At 41.0% G+C, this 18,694-nt stretch overlaps 1 protein-coding gene across 1 annotated transcript in view; it reads right to left on the bottom strand.

Moving 5' to 3' along the window:
* The window catches only part of LOC119900219 (phosphodiesterase 4D interacting protein), a 98,280-nt gene that overhangs the window by 41,735 nt on the left and 37,851 nt on the right, over positions 1-18,694 (bottom strand). The window contains 6 exon segments of the mRNA XM_038714991.1: positions 4,574-4,609; positions 5,765-5,879; positions 6,021-6,181; positions 6,364-6,487; positions 10,973-11,049; positions 13,294-13,404. Coding sequence (XP_038570919.1) covers positions 4,574-4,609; positions 5,765-5,879; positions 6,021-6,181; positions 6,364-6,487; positions 10,973-11,049; positions 13,294-13,404 — 624 coding nt within the window.

The following is an 18,694-nucleotide window of genomic DNA, read 5'->3' as shown; positions in this document are numbered from 1 at the left end:
AGGCAGAACGGATGTGAGTGAATCTCTGTCATGGGTTACATTCTCACTTCCTCGGTGGTATCTGCAGCCATGCGTTCGTCAGATCGATCCGTTTTTTTTTATGCTCTTCGGTTTGTTCTCAGTGATTCCGGTTTACAAACGATCCTCCGTTGATGTCTCTGCTTTTTTTATTATTATTGGCTTTTAAATCAATGACGTCCCTCTGCATGGCAGCATCTCCCCGCTGCAGCGGCAGCTGCCCTCGTTATTATCCGACACACACACGGAAAAAAACGATCTTTCCTCGTCTACGGTCTGGATGTGTGTGGATCCACCGGAGACCGTCCGAGTCCCCGTTCCGTTGTCTCCTCACCGGCAGCGGCTTCCTCCGCTGAGGATGGAGGGAGAGGCTGTCAGACCTCGAGCCGCTTTCGTAACGAAACAACGGGCAACGTTGACAGAAAGCAGGGATCGCGTACATACGAGAGGATGTCTCACTCCGCAGCTTTAATGAGTCCCGTCTGCAAAAGTGGGCCGTTGTTGCAGCCTCACAAAACCTTTCCAAAACTTTTATTTTATTATGTCCTGCATACTGTTCCTGGAAATATTCCACCTGCATAACTAAGTTTTACACAACTGCAAATTATTGTTGTTTAATTCTAGTAATATAAGTGATAAGCTATAGAAGTGAATTGTTTCAATCATCAAATTAGGCCTCAATGATTAATTGACAGTGGTGGAAAATAACATTTACTCAAATACGACAATTATGAGACATTTGTACTTTACTTAAGTATTTCTTTTTTATGCTACTTCAACTGCATTACATTTCAGAGAGAAATAGTCCTTTTCAGTTTACTGCATAGTTCCTACTAGTTTCTTTCTTTCTTTTTTTTGTTTTTTACATATAAAACATATCAGTTTATAAAATATGATCAATTGTTGCTGCCAAATGTATATAAAGTAGTTAACAATAGCTCCACCTTGACCAACAAGAACATTAAAGTACTGCTTACATATTAATACATCAACAATAATGACACAATAGTGTGATAGTACAGCACTGACAGAAGCTACTCATGAGTAGGTTTTGAATCTGTAAGAACATTTAGTTGCTAATATTTTTTAATGCATCCCTTGTATTTGTAATGGAGTATTTTAATTGGTTACATTATTCACTAATATTTCTTCCACCACTGGTAACAACAAAGATAAAGTGTCTAAAAACCACTTTATGTGTGTAATTGAACCCGACCCCCCCAGCAGCCCCATTTGGACTTGTTGATGAAGATGCACATTTGAATGCATATAAACATAATACTCTCTTACATACTCATCTCAAGACTCTTCTAAAACATTTCATTCACATCATTATTATTTATGTAATTTTGTTTTACTTTATTACTGATTTATTTATTGTCATTGCTGTAATCACATCTGTAACCACCTTTGCATTCATTCACTAGGTTTGGTTAATGACCAGTTGTGGCAGGTGGGAGGGGAAGTCGTGAATGTTTGTTCCTGATTAATGTTGAAGAACGTGATCTGCCATCATGATAATATTTACACTGTACAATGCGCCTTGGTTAAAATCAGTAAGAAGATTTTTGTGTCCAACGTGTGTCTTAAAGTGTCATACAATGCAATCAACTCAGCAAAGTGCCTGTAACACAAAGAAATCATGATGCCAAATGCATTATAATTCACCTTGTCCTTCTATTTTTGGATTATGTATTATTTTTGTGTTTGTATTATACTGTATTTTCACATAAGTTATTTAAATATTATTATTTTCCTTTGCTTTGGTTAATAAAGATTTAAAACACAGAGACTGATGATCTTGTGGAACTGCATTAAGAAGAAGCTCTTACGTTTTTGGTCCTCACATCAGTGTAGGAGTGAGACCTCTTGCTGCTGCCGGACTGAACCATTTTCCCGGAAACAGGAGGGTGCGGAGCCCTGCCCTTTAACTGACTGTTTCTTTATTAAGCTTTGGGGAGTCCTTCAGGTTAAATGTTAATTCAAACTTCATTTTCTCCTTTCCTAATGAATTATGTTTAAAATAATCAGTAAAGGCCAATTCAATAACATTTTAAACAGCATTAATATCAGCAGTGTAGTTTTCAATCCATCATGATAGAAATAAACATGGCTGTTTTACTGCTGTTTCCATTTCTGATGTAAACGAAAATGAGAAAATACTACCAACTTACTAAAGGAAGATGATATCAGCTGACATTTGGATCAAAACACACAAAAAAATCTTTCCACTTCCTTTGATTAATATTTCTATTAAATTATTTTGCTTTTACATATTTTATTTTGGTAATTTTCCATTGTATAGTTTCTTTCTTTATTGGACTCCTTACCATATTGTTTTGCTTTTCAATGTTTGTCACCTGGGGCTGAGGATTACTCCTTTGTTTCCTGAATACATGATTGCCTTGGGTTGTAGCCAGTGGCTTTTAAGCCCGGACACTTAACCCGTTTCACTGTGCTGTTTATTTTGTCTGCTTAATTAAAACCGCTGCGTTCAATCTCCAAAAGCTGGGGCCACAGAAACCTCATGTTTGAACTTCAGCTGGTTTATTTCCAGGTCATTAATATCAAAACATTGTGCGACAACTTGTATATTCCAAAATACTAAATTTTACAAGTCCACAAAGCTTTTTGTGTCAGTGCGCCTGTGTGCAGGGCATGATCTAAAAAAAAACAGGCCTGAGTGTTTTCCATCAGGCTCATTAAATTCTCTAAATTGTCAGCCTGGAATGAGTTCATGCCTTTCCCAGGGGCCCCCAGTCCTAGTCCGGCCTTCACATGCAAGTCACAGAATGAAAGAGAGGAGGGTTGGGGCTCTCTCATTTCCCTGGAACTCGTGTCGGTGAATCACATGACGCTTTAATCGAGCAGCAGGACTTAAAAAGCTGATGTCATTTTCAACGGACACTTTCAGGATCTTTTTCCCACAGACTCACAGATACACGAGTCTTCATCCGTCTTTCGTTATCGCAGCAGGCTTGATGTGTTGTTGATAAAGCTGTTCTCACATGTGATTTGTTTTTCTGTGTGTGTGTGTGTGTGGACCACACTGACTCTCCTCTGGACTTGACAGCGTCTACATTTGTCACCCCACAACCCTCTGGAGACACGACACCAAAACACCGATCGGCTGCAATGAGGCGCGCAATCAAAAACCAATTAATCCTAATCAGAAATAAGCGCCAAACACTGCTCACAGACTTCACCCGCTGTTTATTTTTCTCAAAGTGGCAGAAATACCAAAGTGTGACAGCGGAGAATTAACGTCGACGCAGACAGAGGAGGTATCTTTACTGATTTTCTTCTCTCAAATGTCTCACTTGTTGGTGTGCCAAGTAAACAACTGATTCCTTCTGTGCACTCTGCAGCCGCCTCATGAAACGGCTCTCTGTGTCGAGCAGGCAGCAGACAGTGAGCTGATTATAATTATAACTGGCGTCAGTGAGGAAACTGAGGTTAAATTAGCAGGACTGTACTGTACGTGCGAGCTGACTCTGCAGTGACCCTGATTCTCTTATCACTGCTGATGTGAGCGACCTGAGAGACACTGTGTGACCTGATATTAGAGAGAGCAACGCAAGCAGGGGGGATGTGAGGGCAGGACACCAGCTCCATGCTTACTGTGTGTCAACTTCTGAAAATTCAATTGAAATGAAATGGAGTCCTAAAATAAGTTACTTTAAAGTACCACAAAGGACAAAATAAGTACTGCATTTGACATTTTACTTAACATGAGCTGAAAATCATAGTTTTTGGTCGTGGTTCTTTATGTAAAGCTTTTAGGGATTGTCATGCTTTCAGATTAAGTTGAGGTAGATCTTCATTATCCCCGAGGGGCAAGTTGTTGCAAGGCCAGCAGCACAATCAGCACATTAAACACAACATAGTGTGAGCTGAAGAAGGAAAGTAGGCAAAAGAAGAAGGGCAGAAGAAAAGAAACAAGTAAAGCAGGAAACAGGGAAGAATAAGGTACTAAAGAAAAGAAGACAGAATGTCAGAGGACAATTATAAAAGAAAAACAATAGGAAAGTAATGGTAACAATACCAAAATGGGAAAATAATTTTTTTAAAAGTCATGATTTTAATTTAACTCAAGTAAAAGTAAGAAAACATCAGCAGTAAAACATTTTTAAGGATTTGAGTTTAAGATCATTAAAGCTCATTTTTAGGTGTTTATGGTGTTTTTCAAAAAGAGATCTGTATAATAACCACAGCTGTAAGATGAATGAAGAGGAAGTTAAAAAGTATAATATTTCCATCTGAAATGTGGAGGAAACGTAGACCTTTGATATGTATAGCAATTTCAAGTCGCATCAGCTAAATGATTAATTATTATAAATAGAAACAGTACTGTGGAGGCCTCAGTGATACATGCAGTGTAGATTAGGCACCACTAGGTGGAGCTATCTTGTTATAATCTGGAGGTAAAACTGGGATGTTTTAGTCATGTGTTGTTGTTGTTAACTTCCAAACTACACTGCAACAACACCAGAGTATCCTGTACATATAAACACATCTCATTCATCCGTTTTAATTAAGCAAATGTTTTTCCTACCTGCATCTGTGTGTGGACTCTGCGCTCACCATGAGTCTGCGGGGAAAGAAGTAAACATGTTAAACAGAAAGCACAATCTGAAATGGGATTTTCTTACCACTGTACTGCTCTCACAGGATTGAAATTCACAAGTGTGTTTCTTATTTTGTGCTGAAAAGGCAGCTATTACCCCCCCCCTGTTCCTCCAGATCAAATCCGGTCCTGGCTTATAATTTATTAATGTGTTAAAAATATCAGCAGCTGTATCAGGTAACAAGTACAGTATTTATTGAAAACAAAAATAAATGACCTACAGTGGAGGGTACTTTTCAGATGAGTACTGGTGTTACACTGACAGTAATTGTCACTGTGTATTAATTATTTCCACTCTAATGAAAAAAATAAGCATACAGAGACTGTCCGTGTCAGCCATAACATGCATTCATGGTTTCATCTTCACAGTGGTGTGCGGCTCGTCTGCTTTGCCAAAGTTCCACTGACCCACATGTGGATTTAAAAACAGTTTGATATCTGAGTCAGTCAGCCTGTCTGGGGTTTGAGCCAAAACACAAAGATAGAAGATGGAAGAGGAGGGATGAAGGTAAACCGATGAGGAATTTAGCCAGTAACTGGGTCACCTGACTGGGTCACGTTCAGGACCTGGATTTAAAGGTCTTAACCAGGGTCTGCATCCAACAAGCAGCTGCTTGAAATGCACTTGAGATGAAGGTGCAATACTCAGATGTTTAATATAGACATGCCCAGTTGTCATTAGCATGCAATTTGATGTGTATTTGCAGTAACTACAGAGGAAGTGTGGACACAGCTGTGCGATATTAGTTATCAGTTTTAGTTCTGTGGCTACACACAGCTGCTCTGTCAACATCGCAAGTCAGCTGTCTACAAGGTTTTTTCACATTTGCCTTTTTAACAAATAAAAAGAACTTTTAATCAACACGTGCCTCATAAATTCATGTCCATCATTAGTGAAATAGCATGAATACTACATGTAACATGAATATAGCCTTCAGTAAATGCGGTATTTATTTAATAAAGGGTTATTAATCCTACATTATTATTTATTATTATATTATTATTATTATTATTATTATTATTATTATTATTATTATTATTGGGGAGGGGTTTACCCAAGCACCCGTGAATCATGATATAATATTTTTGCCCACCCCGATGTGGACAGGGCAAACACACCTCAGCTTCTCGTTCTTTCTTCTTGAGAGAAGAGGAAAGATCGTGAACTTTAACCTGAAGCTCCTCGACCCGGAGCTCCAGTGAATGTTTCTGCTGCGTCAACTCCTCGATCACCCTGAGACAGAAAGAGAGAGGAGAACACGTTAAGATCTGGTTAAAGCTGGAGTGAAGTTCAGAGATCTAACCCAGAGCCACTGCCGGGGTCACAAACGTTTTTTAATGTACCATTTTTGTGTAAATGTAAAGTTAAAGTCACCCGTCTTTGTCGGCCAGGGCCTGCTGGGTGAGCAGTCCGTCTGAGCCTCCACTCTCCTCCATCCTCTCCAACATCTCTCTCTCCAGAGCCAGGCAGCGCTGAGCCTCAGAGTCCGCCAGCGAGGCCATCCGCTCAGCCTCGTCTCGGGCCAGCAAGGCCTCCTGAACGCAACACAAACAGGAGGAAAAGCTCTTAACTGTAAAAATCAAATCAATGCAAACGTGCTTAACGTCTGGCTGTCAGGGATCTGGTCTTTCTTAAAGATTAATTCCAATTTATACACACAATAACAAATGAATTCCATGAGAGAATGTGTATTTATGTGTCTTTTATTTATGTGTACCTCTTGTAGCAGCTGAACTTTGGTTTCGAGGATTTCCTGCATGTGGCTGATCTCTTCCTGTCGCTCCGCCAGGCGACGCTGCAGCTCTGCTTCATTCTGATTGGACAGGCTCTCTGCCGTCGACCTGAGGTTGTAGTTTCAGACAAAAACCTTTTTTTATAAAGCGAAGCTGCAATTTTTTTTGTCTTTTTAGGGATATAACATTTTGATGACAGGGTGTCTCTAGGCCTTCTTACCAGACCAGTTGACCGCATTAACATACATTATTCAAAGCAACACCAACTAAACTGTATTGAATATTTATAACATATAAATGCATTTTGAAGCCAATGACTGTTTATTTGGTTGAAGAAACTCTGAAGTCAGTAAATAATAAATGTATTCAACAGCTGACTTCAGAGGCAGATGGGTTTATTTAATCAATCATGTCTGGTCACTTGAGCAGGGTGTAATTAGAAGGAGTCTTTCCCAAAAGACTCAAATACTTGTCTCACAAGGTCATAACGTACTGCACTTCAATGTCTATAAACCGCTTCAAATCTATTCACCAGCAACAACACCGGTGAAGCTGGGAAATATTACAGTTAGTTGCAACAGTTAGTTGTTGACTAAAATATATTTTGACACAACTATATATTATAGTACTGGATAATAACTCAAATTAGTCGTTCTGATGTTCCGGACCTTTACTTTGGGAAATTTTCTCTAACTGGACCTCTTTGAATTTTAATTGAATACCCCTGACCGAGTTGCTCCAGAGGCGTGCGACCTCTCACATATACAGCAATTGTAAGTCGCTTTGGATAAAAGCGTCAGTCATGAATAAATGTAATGTAAAGACAATGATTGTACAATACGATCCCCTGCATTTTATTATTTAAATAATAAAAAATGTCCTTGAATGTTGAATTTGCACCATGATAGATGATCATGGAAATGGATAATGAGGCCGAGAGACCTGTTTGAGGAAATTGAGGCTTTGTTTAAGGATGAACGGTGCAACATTTCATCTGAGTCAGATGGAGCACTGAGTTCAGCCATTAATCATATTGGTGCAGCACCACCTATAGCTGGACTGTCATTACATTTGTTCAAATCCCTTAATGTGGAAAAGTGCATTTGTCATCAGAATTTAGTTCAAACTGCACAATATGTTTATTTCAAATCTGCCGCACCCAGAAGAATCTGGCAACCAACTCAATATCATATGTAAAACATCTGAATGGAGCAATCCTGTTTGAAAGGTGCTATACTAATTAGGTTTGATCGATAGAACCAATTATGGCATGAAATGGAATAAAATTTAAAATAATAAATACATTTCAGGTTTATCCAAGTATGTAAAGAACCAAATGTGGTGAATAATGGATGGAATCGGCACAATATGAGGTAGAAACAACGTGGTGACAGATTTATCTTGATCCAAAGAATGATCCAATTTTTATTCTAAAGAGGCAAAAAACTAAGTCTTTTCCTCAGAATTGTAAACCATCCAGATTCTGACGTCTCATCTCATGATCAATTTGATTAGTAGACGACAGACTAAACAACTTATTCAATATGTGGCATTTGATTTGTGAGCTGGTACCTCCCCACCTTCCCCTTGCAATTAATGTTTATTTCAAGTACTTATGATGTTAGCGGAGGAGGTCTGAAGTTCAGGTGCGGTGGCCCACCTCCGCTATAAACCACTGTGGAGACACCTGGTTTTACAAAAGACCACGTTTTCCGGCTGTTGCTTAACTTTCTGGTCACAGAACTTTGAGATCTCCTGCTAATAAGCAGACACAGAAAACAGAGGCAACAACAAGGCAGACTTAAACACGGTGAACTTTGAGTCCAGTAGGGGAAATGTCTCTGTCTGGGATATTTATGATAAAGCCAGTCTGTCACTGCCCCACCACTCAGCAACTTCAACAGCCAGAAGGTCACACTCCGCTTTTCCTCATCACATCTATCAGTCAGGCGCTAGCTAAGAGCTCCAGTGATAAACTGTGGCCAGAGAGTTTATTTATAAAACAGCGGGGCAGAGAGAGAGAGAAAGAGAAAATGCTTCAGCACTGACCCCAAACTCCACTCTGACATGCATTTACTCTCCTCAAAGGCTGGAATCTTTGCTCCTTTTCATTATTTGGATTGTGAAGTGCTGAATCGACTGATTGAACTAATTACTATGCGTATACTGGCTGCATGACTACACAGTGTGACTGAGCTAATGGTGTTTTTCACGGCGTCCACACGTGTGTTGATTCTCTTTCCATTTCTTGTAATACATACAAGTGTAGACGGGGTTTAGCATGATGACTGGAAAAATAATGACACAAAACAAACCAAATCCAGTGTTTCTAAATGTACCTTCAGAAAAATCTTTTCCCTACCATACATGCGTAATTCCATCTGTGTGCACAAACTAGGGCTATGGAGAAACACTTGAGTGGGCGTTGCCACAGTGAGAACAAATAAAATATTTTCTATAAGGAAAATCCCCATACTTTAATGAGCCAGTAAAAATATGACGTATTGCATAGACAGCCCAGTGTCCCTTAAAGAGGTGGTATTATGCTCATTTTCAGGTTCAAAATCTTATTTAGGGGTCGTAGCAAGACAGGTTTACGTGGTTTAACTTTCAAAAAACACCATATTTTTGTCATACTGCACATTACTGCAGCTCCTCCTATCCGAATGAATGGGGAGAGAACCAGAGAGCTTCACTTTCACTGGTAGCCAGGACATAAAAACTACATGACTAGAATCTGCAGTAAAATCTGATTAAAATTGCTGAGAAAGTTCAACGACTTTGCCCCAAAATAAGGTTTAAAAAGCGTTTTTCTCTACCGGTTATACTTTCTCCTGCACATGCGCAGTAGAAATAAAATAAACCCTTATGTCAGTGGAACCACACGATTGGCTGAAATACAATTCCCGCTTTGGCTGTTAAAAGCTTGGCTTTCAAGCGAGAGGGGCGGGATAACCGGCATCTTTGCTGTTACGGGCTTTCCCGTATTGTGTGTTGTATTGAGTGGCGTGTCTCCTCTGAAATATCACTGGGTCCCCTTACCAGCTTAGCAACATGGAGCAAGAGTTTCAGTGAGGTGAGTTATTAATCTGTAACAAAAGTTTCTTTCATCTTTAAAGTTTCACTGTCTGGAGGGCAGCTAGTGTTTGGAAGGGGGAGGAGAGGTGTGTGCCGCAGCTCAGTGTTTTTGAGGGCGTGTCGGAGTAGCCGATTGGCGAGCGTTATATGATGTGCATTTAGGGATGAAAGGGAAGCGGCTGGACTACAAACCAGCTGTTCTCAGGCAGTTCAGAGCAGAGCTTTCTGTGGGAGATGGGAACTCCCTTTGGGCTGGACTTTGGGCTTTTTAACTTTGCAAACCTGTTACATTCACAAAAAAGGTATAAACTCAATAAAGGAGAGGGAAAAAAGACAAAAAGCAGAATACCACCTCTTTAAAATCCATTATTGGATGACACTGCAGCACTAATATAATACCGTGCAAGAAGGAGCATAACATTCATGTCTCTTATGTAAACCTAAACTGACCTTAAAGAATCAGTTCCCCACGTTTATGAAAGGTAAGGTGTCTATTCATACAGATGGTCCCAGGATTTGATATATCTTTATTTGAGATTTCTGCATCCACAACAATGAAAATCAAAAAATTTGTAGCGCTAAAAGTATTAGTAATGTGGCGTTAAAAGAATTTCTACAGAAGAAACAGTCACAATGGATCCTGTTGACAGCAATGTCAGATATTAGTGAGTTCTGATATCTCAAAACCTGGACCAATAACACATTCTGCATGCTTAGGTAATATTAAGATTTGGCGGTAAAACGGTATTAGAAAAACATCAGCACTAAACTTTCAAAAACATTGGAACTGAACTTATTCTACAGGTTATAGACTTTATATCATCCTGATGTTTGGTGAGTGAGGCTGCAGCAGAGAGGAGTTAAAGCACAGATCCGCTAAAAGAGAGACAGCTGCCTCGCAGACAGGTGCTAGAGCTCAAATAGTTCCCAACTCAGCTACGCAACAAACCACAAGACACCTCTGCCCTTTCCTCTCACTACTGCCTTACTCTCTATGTCCTGCCCCTTCAAAACAAACCTCACCCCCACTCTGACTCCTCACCCTCATCCCCCCCTCTGTCCCAGAACACAGAGCCACTTCATCCTCTTCAAAAGCATTTCAGCGCGAGTCCATACATGGCATTCCTCAGAGCTTAGTCCGTGTTGTGATAGCTAGGTGAGTCTACAGGCCAGCGGGCTCGCGTGTGATGAGAGGCCGCCGGGTCCCGTGGGCGCCCAAGCTCTGATGTATTGATAGACTCATGGGAAATAATCAAACTGGCGATGAAAAGAGTGTTTTTGTAGTTCTCTGTCAGGTTTCTCTAAAGGCATTTCAACAAATCTGTGCAGCACAAGCAGCAAAATACTTGAACCCACTTGTGAATATATTTTTTAGACTGTTCAAGAGGGCTTAATATTCTCTGGGTGAGTGATTTGTTAGATACATTTGGAGTTTCAAGACCTGGGGATTCTCAAACTAATACAATCATGGTCACTGAGAGGGTCAAGAAATGTGAAACACAGTCAAATACTCACAGCGCTTTGTCCAGAAGCTGTTGTTTCTCCTCAAGTTCGTTTTTCAAACTCTCCACTTCAACCTTCAGCTCGATGTTCTGGAAAAGAGATTCATTAAACAAAAGAGTGTTTTATGTAAGAAGAATACATCTTAAATGATTTTATGCATTTGTAATCATTGATTGGTTGTCTCAGTGGGATACTAAGTCAAAATTGCATGTATTTTAAAGAAGATTCCATTTCAGATTTGAGATTTTGTTGAGTAGTGGGGAGTAAAAAACACATTCACTGATAATATCACATGATGTTTCTTTTGACCTTGATAGCGATAATGTGAGAATATGTCAGGGATGACTTGTTGTGTTTTCAGGAGGTATTTACAAGAGAAAAAGAAATGGATGTGCCCTTCCAGGAATTATGAACTCTATTGAATGATTTGATAATTATGAAACTCCTAATGATCCCGGTGCACTCTTAATACAATTTCCAACAAATGAATTGCTTGAATCTATTTCAGTTAAACTGATAATAGCTACAACAAGCAGCGACACATAAACAGAAGTTCAAGTCCAGTCCTGAATCTCTGCAAGAACTTACTCAATCAGAACAAGCAGGTCAGGTCAGGCAGGTTATTAATAAATTGATTATGATTAATTATGATAGAGATTTTAGGCTATACTGTCAAGCTTTCAGATACATTGGCTTGGTATTAGCATAATAATTCACTCTAAGGAGTTCAGTAATGCAGAGAGACACAAAATGAGCTTCCTAGGTTGCACGTGCTGACCTGTATATCAGGGAGCTCTGTAGGACTATAAATAGCTGGTAGGGATATGAGCACCTGCTGTATCTGTCTCCTTTGCAGTCCCCCCATGGCCCCAATGTAATATCCACCACTCTCCCCTCCCTCCTCCTCCCCCACTGCACCCAGCAACACCTCCACTTTTAACTTTTGGCTCTGAACGCAGCAACAAACTGGACTGAACTGGCCGTCCGGTCTCTCACGTGCAGTTTATCTGCCTGCAGTGGTGATTTACTTTTCTGTACACCCATCTGCTCCTGTAGTGAAGGTCCGATTACTGACGTGCTGACACACAACACAGGTGTTGCTGCTTCTACCATACTCGCATGCAACATGTATACACTCATGCAGCGTGCGCACATGAAATTAAACTAGTAGAGGGCATGCACAGTGTGCAGGCATGCATGCAAACAGCAGGCCTGAGGGCTCTCAGGCTAACATGATGTGGGTCACTGGGTCTATAGTGGCCGACAGGAAAAGACAGACAGTGCAGGGGCAGTTAAAACAACCATTCTCTCACATGTGGGTCTCTTAGATATACTGTTTGTGCCCTTCATCTGTTCTAACAGGCAAAGCGCATTGTTTGATGTGTTTTCAATTTTCCTTGAAAACTCAGATTATTCAGGAGGAGGAGTTTCAACTGTTCTTCATCCAGGTTTAATGTCCTCGTGCATTTCAGAGGTGCCATGTTTCCTTCTGGAAGGAAACAGTGTGAAGCACTGTTTACAGTAAAAAGGGTCCTCTGTGTCAAGTACAGCTCAGAATGAGATCATACAAAACAGCTTTCAAATGTCTGAAATGTGATTTTCTTTTCATAAAAACTGTACTAAAATTTGTCACTAAGAGCCAGATTACTGTAATATGAGAATACATGTTCTAATAAATAGATGCTTACAGTACACAAAGGTGAACCTGTGCTGTACTGGTAGCCTGTGATGGAATATATTTGCATGATTAAAAACATCTTGAACATCTTTTGGTTTACCACAGCTTCACTCTTAGACTGTAGCCTGTAGCGGGCCTCTGACAGCCCTCTCCTCTGTCCACTGGCCAAATTCATCTACCTGCTATATTAAACACGGCTGAAATCAGAGGCTTTGCATCTTAAAGAAGGTGTCTATCTAAACGGGCTCACCATCATCCTGCTCTCTATTCACTGTCACAGTAGATGTAAATACTGTGACAGTGAATTGTTACTTTAATTCTCACAGACTCATAAATAAAAATACTCCAGACACTTTCCGAGCTCAGTGGAGGAAACCACAGAGTTCACAGCGGCTGAGAGACTTTGAAAGTTTTGAGACAAACTGTAGCTTGCAGCCTCTGAGTCCCAGTCATCCTCAAATGCAAAAACTTCTGACTGGCAGACTGTATGAACTGTTGCTGAGCAGCCTGAGACCTGCTGTCAGTACTAATAACTGTCAGTACAAACCTGCAGCTCTCACTTTCATAGTGCATGCAGACACAGAGGATTTTGAATGATTCCCTGCATGCATTGCATCATCAGTCCTTTCATTCACAGATGAATTTTTTCACTCACCCTCTTGTGCACATCATCGCTGCTCTCCTCAAACTTCTGCTGGATCTTCTCCTCCAGGAAGTAGATCCTGAGCTTCAGGCTGAAGTTCTCCTTCTTCAGGTCGTTCAGGTGCTGCGAGATAGTGCGGCAACCGCGGAAAGCAGAGTTAGACATGATGACAGGTGGCTCCTCTGTAGGGGGCATCGCAGCCCCCCATTTAGTACGGCATAATATGTGAAAAGACAGGGCTGAAGAGAATCAGAGCTGTCCTGACTAAAGAATCAAGCTATCCAGACAATAGGGAAAAGAGATCAGGTCTGTGCTCGGTCCTGCCGTCACACATCAACAGGCAGGAACAAGAACACAGTCGTGGTCAAAACATAAAGTTGACATGAGCTCCTCTCAGTTTGGATTTGTCACAGGAGGGTCGGGGATGGCCCACAGGCTGGCAACAGGGGATATGGGAGGGGAGAGGGGGCAAGGGGATGTTTCCTTTTTTACCCTCAGGAGTCATGCCAAGAATCTGAGACAGTAGAGCGAGAGTGTGTGTCTGTCTGTGTGTGTGTGTTGATAACAGGCACAAGTGCTGAGCTGCTGTAACATTCAGACTTGTGAATGTGTGGGAGACTTGATCAGTGTGTTTTCCTTCCATCTGACCTTTGTTTAATTAGGGTGGTGGACTACAGCATAGGTCATTTGTTAGAGAGAAAAATTAAGAAAACCTCTGCTCGTCTTGCAAAAAATGACAGTTGTCTCCCTAAAGCAAAGGCGGCTAAAGAGTGGTGTTACCCAGCTGCAAAAACTTCATAGGTAGTGAATGGTTGGGCACTGCAGAACCTGTATTCAACAACAATGTGGTTTATGACTTTTAACTGAAGCGTATGCCCTCCAACAACAATGACAGGAACAAGTTGTACTGATACAGATCAGTGAACTGGACTGATTAACATGAATGTGAAGCAAGCTGTTCAAAATACCCTAACAAACAGAGGTACCAGTGGAGCGATCGATAAGAATTACAGCCAGTGAAAAAGCAGATCCTTCATGGAAAATCTCTCATATAGTCGAGAAAAGATGGGATAGGGAATTCAGAAGACAGGAACAACGTTACAAAAGAAAAATCAGCTTAAACTAAAAAACAAAACATGTGCATCTGCATTACGCATCATATTGTTGGAGCAAGGAACGGTGGGATGGCAATGTCTCAGAAAAGCTTTGATTTGCATTCGATGTCTCGGTTAAAATTAGTCGTATTGACTGCAAATGACCAAAACTACATGAACTACAGGAAACAGAAAAGAAGAAGAATTTGAACTTCTGAAAGTTACAAACACCTTCCATGTAAGTTTACTCCATCCAGAACCCTCCTGATCCACCTCACCCTGGCAGAAAAAAGCCAATTCCATGCAATAAGAGTGCTCAAAACGCCAAGGTATGGTCCATGTTTGTAAACAGCTCATGGGAGAAATCAGTCTCTGGCCACAAGGAGGCGCTAACGCTCTACCTGAGCTCAGGGAATTCCAACATCTCTGCAGATCTCAGAGAGAAAGGCAGCTATCCAGAGGCTATTTAAAGAAGCCGTTGCCCGCGGCTGTCACTGAGGAATGTTGCGCTGGGAGATGCTGATCACACAAGGGCCGTCCAATGTGCTGGCAAACAGTATGAGGCTGACTGACTGCAGATTAGAATTACACACGAGCATATGGCTGAATGCAGGAACACATGTTGTATTCACATTCTGCACATGACAGCTATACTCAGATAGACGAGAAAATATAAGCAGATAGAAAATTCAAGACACAAACATACACTCACACTGGATTAAGAGCTCCATGGGTCCCTAATGGACTATATTTAACACTAATTTCTTAGTGTTTCCTCTAAAACCTCATTTTGTGTAAAACTGGACCACAAAATTATGACTGCAGATCTGTGTAAAATAACCACACATGTGTTTCTCATAGGGCCCACGTCAATAAAGCAAAGATATAGCTGTCACTTCCCTTATATTTAATTTCGTCTTAGTCTCATTTGTTGCCAGCAATTTTAGCATTTTCAAAAATCTGAATAGGCAAACGATGGGTCGTAGGATGTGGGAGCAAAAAGTGTGGATTTGGATCTGATAATAACTGCTACACTGAAGCCTTCACACAGTAAAAACAGAGGGAATTGGGTGTGAAATCAGCACTGTGTGAAACATCTTTAAAGCAACGTAACCAAGTTTTAGCTTGAGCACACCAACTTATTACAGTATATTCAGAAAATGCATTCAGAAAACCATTTTTTGAAGCCAAAGAACTGGTGTTGCTCTAAATACTAAAGACTAGAACCAAGACCACTTGATAGAATAATACAGTGATTTTACATATAATTTGCCAACTTAAAAAAAAGTAGATTTAGTGTCGATTTACTTTCCATCCATCCATTCATCCATCCATTGTAAACTGCTTATCCTGTGTGCAGGGTTGCTGTGGGCTGGAGCCAATCCCAGTTGACATCAGGCGAAAGGCTGGGTACACCCTGGACAGGTCGCCAGTCCATCGCAGGGCCACACATAGACAAACAACCAGTCACCCTCACATCTAAGGACAATTTAGGGTCACCAATCAACCTAGTCTGCATGTCTTTGGACGGTGGGAGGAAGGCGGACCACCCGGAGAGAACCCACGCAGACACGAGGAGAACATGCAAACTCCACACAGAAAGGCCGGGGCAACCGGGGTTTGAACCCACGACCTTCTTGCTGTGAGGGGAACGCGCTATCCGGACCGCTGGCATTTGTAAAGAAGAAAATTTATGTTGCTATCACATTTAGTTAAGGGCTTAAACTAATTACTAATTAAATTATAGATAAATCTTTCCACTTTCCTTTATTCTTTAATTGTTTGAGTCTAAATGTCATTGTGAAAATTCACAACCTCCCAGAACCCACGGTGACGCCTACAAACATTTTTTGTCCGACCAACTGTCCTAAACCAACTTTACGACGACAAAAAAGAACAAAACAGCAACTGAGACGCTGGAACTAAAGAAAGCTTCTTGACATCGTTGTTGAGAAATGACTTAAACGAGTAATCAATCCTAAAAAATTAAAATCAGCTGACTAATCGATGGTGTCAGCACCATTGTTGTCGGAATTTGTACTTGATTTTAAATTTGCAAACTGTTAATTTTGTGTGGGCACTACTTCATCATGTGCATTTTAAACACAAAACTATGTGGACGACTATGTGACCTCGACCCCTCCAACACCTTTGGGATGAACTAGATAAACTGGAACAGCAACTGCGAGCACCTACAGCTGCAATGAGTGTCCACATACTTCTGGCCACAAACATCCACAGCAACATTGGATGACTAATGAACACATTTGACAGAGCTATTTGTCAATAACCAATAATCAAAAGGAGAGAATGAACCAAACATATATTGCTCGTGACAACACTTTCGAACAATTGCAGTCTGACAAAGTTTTAAAAACACAAAACCACAATAATTCTTCCAAAAATCAAACCAGATGACATTTCTGGGTTGTTATCTGCTTTTGGACACATGTTGTAAGAGGTGATCAGTGATTGAATTGGACACACTCTGTCTCTCTCTCTCTCTCTCACACACACACACACACACACACACACGACTGATGGTTTTTTGGCCAAAACGGCAGAGGGAGTGCATCCCCTACATTGAAAACTGAAAGCCAATCTGGACTCGACGAGCGCTGGAGAAGAGATGCCGGCCGCAGCAGCTCATCCAGAGGTCACGCAGAGAGAGACAAAGGCAGAATTTATTACAACACAACGTTCCCGTGAAATGAAATCATCATAATTCTGCAGGACTTTTCCAGAATCAGAGCATAATCCAATACTAGAGAAGGGAAAAAAGGAGCATTAGAACATTTTTCCATGCTCACGATGCTCAAACCTCTACCCCACTGCGTCCTTTTATTTAAGAACAAACTCAGACCCGTTATTAGAATCAGAAAAGATTAAGACCTGAAATATCTGGGTAAAAGGGAGGATCCATGTCAGATATCTTCCATGTTCTCTTTACCCTTTTCTGTCCATTTGCATCCACCATTGACGGCTGTTTTGTTGCCCTGACTTGTGGGAAGGCAGCCACCCAACAGTTTACTAAAAAGCCACGCCTACTGCTACATCTTTGCGTTGACAAGGTTTAAAAACCACCTCTACAGGAATGGGAGTGTAATTGGGAGTTTGCATGTGACTGTGTGTGTGTGTGTGTGTGTGCTTTGGATTGGCAGAGTTCTGGGAGTTTTCCCCCTTTACTGGTAACAGGAGCTCCTTGATGCCAGCTAGCTCGACATTTTCCAGCCCTGCTCTCTGGCAGTGCCAAACCCCTAATGCAATTCTGCAGGGGGAATGTCTGATTGTGTTTATTGTGCTGCCACGGTCCACGGTAGACATGGTGGTTAAAAATTATCATTTGTAAACCTAATTAAATCGTCGAGAGAGCCACTAAAAATATCCCCAGGAGCTAATTTAAATCCTGGACAGAAAGAAGGGAGACGCGCTGTAGAGAAACCAGATAAAACCTGCACCCTGGGTGGATGCTACAAACATCGTTTTTTATTTAACGTCAAGTGATTTAAATTTGCCTTAACAGAATAGTTCATCAATTTGAAATGTACCTGTATGTCTGTGTGTTAAGTATGGAGCTGGAGCTAGCTTAGCCTAATGAATGGAAACAGGGGGAAACAGGTAGCCTTGCTCTCCCTATTTCAAAAGCACACCAACCAATATCTTTAACGCTCACTACCTAACATGACCAAAACCTGTCTATATCTGGTAACACGTATTTCCTGAGATTATTACACTTTTCACACACTGCACAGTTGTGCAGCAAATTGTAAATGTGGACTGATTGCATGCAAAGGCAGAGCAAGGACACATCTGGATGCAAACTAGCCCTGGGCAGTACAACTTGAGTGAAGACACATCTGTATGACTTGAAAATGTTTCAACTACAGCAAAATAATGTACCTTATGACTCCACTTGAGCTATTGGAGGACGTGGACGGATCTGGAGGACAATAATATTTAATGAGCTGGAGCTCCTGGTCAGTTTGGAGATGAGTCAAAGACTGAGCTGACCTGTCAACACACACTTAGTCGATTTGTGTGTTGCTACAGTTGGAACATTTGCACGCATACAGCGTCTGAACACACCTTCCACCTGCAACAACTGATTTTATTAGCAAAACGAGTCGTGAGCACAAGATGCCTTTTAAACTGATATGTTGAAGTTGTTCATCCAGAAGTTATGGAGCAACTTTATAATAAATTTGGAGTTTTCTTTGTGTCCAATATTCGCTTTTAGCTCTGTGTGCAGGTCTCCACCAGCTGTACTCTGTTCACTGGCTAGTCTCTTATAACCCCTTTTCATACAGCGTCCTCAAGGC

The sequence above is a fragment of the Micropterus salmoides genome, unplaced genomic scaffold (assembly GCF_014851395.1).
Source record: "Micropterus salmoides isolate LMB-PRFRI ecotype aquatic unplaced genomic scaffold, ASM1485139v1 Ms_hic_scaffold_13, whole genome shotgun sequence".
Lineage (NCBI taxonomy): Eukaryota > Metazoa > Chordata > Actinopteri > Centrarchiformes > Centrarchidae > Micropterus > Micropterus salmoides.
This window is presented reverse-complemented; position numbering and strand designations above follow the sequence as displayed.